We start from the raw sequence: 6,128 nt of genomic DNA, 5'->3' as shown, positions 1-6,128 counted from the left end.
GCCAATATAATAGTAATGTAACCTGATTACTTTCCGTTACTTTGGGGTTACTTCAAAATCAAATCAATACAAATAAATAAAAGAAAATAAATATCAATAAGATGTTTTTTAATGTAACGGAACAATGTGACCAATGTGACTCGAATTTGAACATTTCCTTTATCGTGTGTCCACCTGGTTGTTTTATTGCACAACAAAATCATGTAAATATATTATGTAAATAACCCAATTTGTGTTCTGTGAAACTAAAAAGGATATCATATATTATTTTGAAGGACAGTTGACAGGAAATGGTTGTTGTTATGGAAACAACATTACGGAGAAAACGTAATATTTTCTACATATAAAGACGGATAAAGTAAAGAACAAAGTCTGAAGATATCAGTACAGTATCATAGTACTGTAACATAATTGTTTTTGGTACTTTCATTGCAGTTGTACGTCTTAAATGTAATGTAAATGTTGCCTTAGTGTGTGGTTCGGGGCATCTTCGTGCGAAATTCACAATTCCATATTCGTGTGTCCATCGGGTGTCAACTTCGGGACAGTGTGACAGGGCCTTTAGGGAACACGGTTACCGTTTTTGTATCCTGATTACGATACATGTAATCCGTTACTCCCCATTTCATTTCATGGTTTATTTGGCAGGGACAATGCACATGAACACGTAAAACATTAAAATGTGTCGAGCGTAACAGTGCCAGATTTAGCTTTGAGCTCATTTCCACCCGCAGCCCCTCACATCAAACATTTAAGAACATTACATTTTACAAACATAGCAAAAACAAAATACATGATATGCAAAAAGTGCAAAAGAGCAAGAGCAGCACACAAGTATTTACCACATGGAGGTACAATATAGCAGCTCCGACATATAGAGTGCAAGAGAAGACAAAAGAGCTGCCTCAGGTGCACGAGGAGATACCCCCGTGTTAAAGTGCAGTTAGCGGTGATCGCACGTCTGTTTGTTTCTCAACCGTTCTTTGAGTTGACCTTTGAACCTATTGAGAGTGGGACGATCCCGTGTCTCAGCTGGGAGGCTGTTCCACAACGAGCTGTCTTTAATTAGAGGACATTTTGTCCAAAAGTGGACCGTCTGCGGTGGACCTCACAGTCTCCTCTGGTTTCTGACCTAGTGCAGCGTCCAGAGTGTTTTCTGTGTTTCCCCTAAGGGTGGGGGGGGGGGGCAGTCCATGTAAACATTTATAAAAAAAACACATACTTTTAAAAGACTTAAAATGGTCAAAACTCAAGACATTGTGTGCAGACAAGACGGCAGGCGAAAAACTTTTAAAATGCGTGTTCCATTGGATGGGATCAGAAACTAACCTGTATCTGCTCCGTCCAAACTCACAACAATGTCCTAAAGACAACATTAAAGCAGCGACTGTATTCTCCATGACACAGGCAGTCTGTGGTTCGTACTTGTGTTTAACTTTTGTCTAGTTTCTGAACAGATATGAGGAGCTGTGAGGAGTTGATTAAAGACACACACACACACACACACACACACACACACACACACACACACACACACACACACACACACACACACACACACACTCTTATGCATTTCAGAGTTCACTGCTGCTGAATGATGTATGTGCAGAGTTTGACCCTTGCAGGCTGTTTATTCTGCTCTGAAATTGAATATATTTGTTACATATTAATAGAATTTTTTAGATTTTGTGATTTGATTTTGGATTTGTGAATGGGAGAAGTAGTAGATGGAAAAAATACCAAACACGAATTATTCAAAGTATTTCACTTGATAAACGGTAATACTAAGGAGGCATAGGCCTATATGATGATATAATGTTTGACATTATTGATATTAAAAAAGTGATTTGTTTCCCATGTCATTCGTGTGTTTTTCTTATCAGAAAGTGAAGTTCTTTATTTGTAAGCTCCAAATCCAAATGTTTCCCTCAATGGCCTTTGTGCCCTGAAAAAATGTGTGACACCAAAGGCCAAATGGCCTTGCCCCTAAAATGACGAACATCCAAGCCTGGTTGTGGCACAAGCAAACGACCAGTTTGTCAAACAGTATTCCATGTGGGATAGAATCACACAGTGGAGGTATGACTTTGCAGCACTGACGGTTAAGAAGGGTCTGATTTGTTGAACATGTTGCAAGCCTGCAGACGGTAGTCAAAATATGGTCATTATGTCAATCAAAGATATTGAGCAAAGGTATAGATGCTATTCTTAAGGGTTATAAGAGGGAGTGATCTTTCTTTTCTTTTTTCTCTTCTACAGGGTGCCTTAATTTTTATTTATGAACTTGGCATCTGCATATATAAGCCTATTCCGGTGTCTTTGTTTAGTCATATTCTACAGATTTCATATAGGTTTAAATTTGGGAGTACATGTAATACATTCCATATACACTCATGCATTTTGGTGACAACCTCCTGCTCACATCACATTGACCCGTGTGTGTTTTGTGCGTGTGCAGAGGATGGGCGTCCTGAATGTGGGTCAGCGGATTGAGGAGCAGGCCGAGTTTGAGAAGATCTACAAGAACGGTAATGTCTTGTGAGTGTGTGTGTTGTTTGATGATCTGAAGCCTGTGAGTGTGCTCACTGTTCTCTGTGTGTGCTCTCTAACCAGCATGGGCGGACAATGCCAATGCATGCGCTGTTCAGTACGCAGGGACCGGAGCTCTGAAAACAGACTTCACCAGGTACAGTAACCCTGCAGCACCCGGCTCACTGACATGTGCTGGCTCTCTGGAGCCTGCTGTCATGACTGGGCCCAATCAAACTTCATTGTTCCATCAGGACGGGGAAGAGGACCAGGCTGGGGCTGCTGATGGACGGCTGGAACTCCATGATCCGCTACTACAAGAACAACTTCTCTGATGGATTCAGACAGGTGTGATGAAAGCTCCATTGTTTAAATCATATTGTCCAAACATTGGTAGTAGACTGAACTAATACAAACGTCCTTGAATCTGGCATTGAATGAGATTAAATTAGACTAAATCCAATCCATTTTATTTCTATAGCACATTTAAAAACCACAGAGTTAAATAAAGTGCTGTACATCAACAACTGTATAAAAACATAGCATAAATACATGAAAAACAGACAGGACATGAAACAAATGTAAAACACGAGACAATGAAACCAGACCAGAAGCCACCGACTGAGAAACTCTCCTACAGGACGTAAACACAATACAAAACACTAGTAAGATAAAAACCCAAATGTAACGGCACTAGTGTCGCCTGGTCTGTAAAAGCCACGGAAAAGAAGTGGGTTTTTAAACGAGATTTAAAGACAGGCAGAGTTGGAGCAAGTCTAACCTGGAGGGGCAATTTGTTCCATAACTTTGGAGCTGCAAAGGCTCCGTCTCCTCGCTGCTTCAACCTCGATTTATGGACGACCAGAAGGAGTCTGTCAGCAGACCTCAGTGACCGTGTGGGTGTGTATGGTTTTAAAAGATCTGCCAGGTACGGTGGGGCTAAAGCGTTCAGGGCCTTGTATGCGAACAGTAACATTTTAAATTGTATTCTAAAACTGACTGGTTGCCAGTGTAACGAGGTGAGTACAGGCGTAATATGTTCACGCCTGCCTGTCCTTGTAAGGAGGCGCGCAGCAGCATTCTGGACCAGCTGTAGGCGTGACAGGGAAGCCTGGGTCACTCCAATATAAAGAGCATTGCAGTAATCCAGTTTAGTGGATATAAAACAATGTATTACTTTCTCAAAGTCATTAAAAGAAAGGAAAGGCTTGACCTTTGCTAAAAGTCTGAGCTGAAAGAATCTGGATTTGACCAGAGCTAATCTGTTTGTCTAGTTTAAAATCACGGTCAATCCGTACACCCAGGTTTGTGACAATGGGTCTCACACATGGGACAAGAGAATCCAGCCCAGGCGGGGCATGGGGCCCCAAATATTATCACCTCGGTCTTTTTTTCATTGAATTTTAAAAAGTTCAAGGCCATCCAGGCTCTGATGTCCTGCAGACAGTCAGACAGGCGTTGCTGAGGGTTTGGGTCATTTATTTTCAAGGGCATGTAGATTTGCGAGTCATCTACATACAAATGAAATGAGACGCCATATTTTTTAATGATAGCGCCCAGGGGGAGCAGGTACAGGGAAAATAAAATCGGCCCAAGAATGGAGCCTTGGGGTACTCCGTACGGGAGAGGAGCAGAGGAGGAAGTAAATTCATCAATTGTCACAAACAGAGGTGTCTTGGTCTGTTTTTTTAATCAAAGGCTGGACCACAGCATGTTTTAGGCGCTTTGGTACTTTTCCTGTAGTCAGGCTGCTGTTAATTATATTAAGAACGTTAAGTCCAACAATGTCCCAGATTTCTTAAAAAAAATCGCGCAGGGATAACATCGCTTGGAGAACCCGAGGGTTTCAATTGAGCAACAATTTCTATTGGAGCAGGAAGTGACACAAGCTCAAACTGATCCATAACAGCTGAGCAAGTGTCCATGACAGATGGATCATGGGAAGGAAGTGAGATGTTTGCTCTGATAAAAAACTGTAGGAACGCCTCACAGGTTGCAGTGGAGGTAACTTAGTTGATGGATTGTGGGACATCTATAGTGCTAAAAAGAACACGGGGTTTATGACATTTCTAACATCTGAAAAATACTGCGTTTTTTCTGCTTTAACAACTTTCTGATATCTACGCCAGGAGCCCTTTAAGATATCATAAGACACATGCAGCCTGTCTTTTTTCCATTTCAGCCCTTCTGCACTCCTGTCTGGCCGTACGAGTGGACTCACTTAACCATGGTTCAGACTTAACTTCAGGGCCAACAGCTTTTAGTGGAGCAATAGTATCAAGGATGTCTTGACGAGAGGAGTTAAAGGAAGAAAGTAACTCCTCTGTATCTCCAGTAATAGGATATGCTCTGTCATCCACAACATGTTTGAAGGCAGCAGAAAAGTGAACAGCGGTGGAGGGTTTAAGCATGCGACGAAAATGAGCAGACTGTGGTCACTGTTTACCAACAACACAAGGGATAGTGACGTCAAATAGAACAGGCATGTGATCGGAGAACATTGGGTTGCATATCTCAACGTTACATATTGAAAGACCATAAGACAGGACAAGATCAAGAGCATGCCCGTGTCCGTGTGTGGGGCCAGAAACCCGTTGAACAAGATTAAAGGCATCAATAAGATTTAAAAAGTCTCGAGCCAACGGTTTGTTAGGACGGCAAACATGTATGTTTAAATCCCCCAAGATAAGAACCCGGTCACATGTATGCATAATGCGGGTCAGGAAATCGGACAAATCGTTGATAAAGTCCTTGTTGTACTTTGGGGGACGGTAAACCACTGCCAGAGCGGCCCCACTCAAATGAGTTCAGGTCAAAACTAGAGAACGAGGCCGGCAACTGTTTACAATACAAGTTTGACTCCGAAACAATCGCTATTCCTCCTCCTCGACCAGGTGTCCTCGGGGAATTCAGGTAGCTACAGCCAGACGGTAACATGTTGCATGTATTGTTTTTATAAAGCACTTTATCCAGTCTTTAGGACTGTTTTGCACAACACAAGTCAGCATTCACCGTATCACACACACTCATCTGGAGGCTGAAGCAAGGTGCACCTGCTCAAGAAGACACACACACACACACACACACACACACACACACACACACACACACACACACACACACACAGTCAGATTAGATACAATTAAAGATCCCAAATTGAGAAATTAATAATATATGTAATATAAAATTACGTTATATAATACAAGTTAAAGATATAATAAAATATATTGTAAAACAATAAACAGCTAATATATACACAATTACACATTCACAGTATATATACACAGTGTATATACCAACCTACTACTAAAACCAAATACACTGTATAAACATAGGATACTGAATGCATACGTATCCAAGCTACAATGAATTAGTGCAACTTGATTGAAATGAGGTAGAGCTTTCATATTCACCACTTCAAAGAAGCCACTGTGTTGATCAGTTCCCTCGTGGTGTTTGTGCTTCCAGGACTCCATTGACCTCTTCCTGGGTAACTTTGCTGTGGATGAGTCTGATGGACCCACTCCTCTCCGTGTGCAGAAGGACTGGAAGTTCCTCACGGTCAGTATATCAGCTTGTCACTCTCCTCAGCAGTGAAC

The 6,128-nt window shown here is 41.7% G+C and overlaps 1 protein-coding gene across 1 annotated transcript in view; it reads left to right on the top strand.

Annotated features, from left to right (window-relative positions):
* Nucleotides 1–6,128, top strand: part of sacm1la (SAC1 like phosphatidylinositide phosphatase a) — a 36,826-nt gene that overhangs the window by 26,359 nt on the left and 4,339 nt on the right. Inside the window, exons 13-16 of the mRNA XM_034094949.1 lie at nt 2,461–2,528; nt 2,614–2,686; nt 2,784–2,877; nt 5,998–6,090. Of these exons, the coding sequence (XP_033950840.1) occupies nt 2,461–2,528; nt 2,614–2,686; nt 2,784–2,877; nt 5,998–6,090 (328 nt within the window). The remainder of the gene's footprint in view (nt 1–2,460; nt 2,529–2,613; nt 2,687–2,783; nt 2,878–5,997; nt 6,091–6,128) is intronic.

This window comes from Pseudochaenichthys georgianus, chromosome 11 (genome assembly GCF_902827115.2).
Source record: "Pseudochaenichthys georgianus chromosome 11, fPseGeo1.2, whole genome shotgun sequence".
NCBI lineage: Eukaryota > Metazoa > Chordata > Actinopteri > Perciformes > Channichthyidae > Pseudochaenichthys > Pseudochaenichthys georgianus.
The sequence above is the reverse complement of the archived record's forward strand: the minus strand, read 5'-3'. Positions and strand labels throughout refer to the sequence as shown.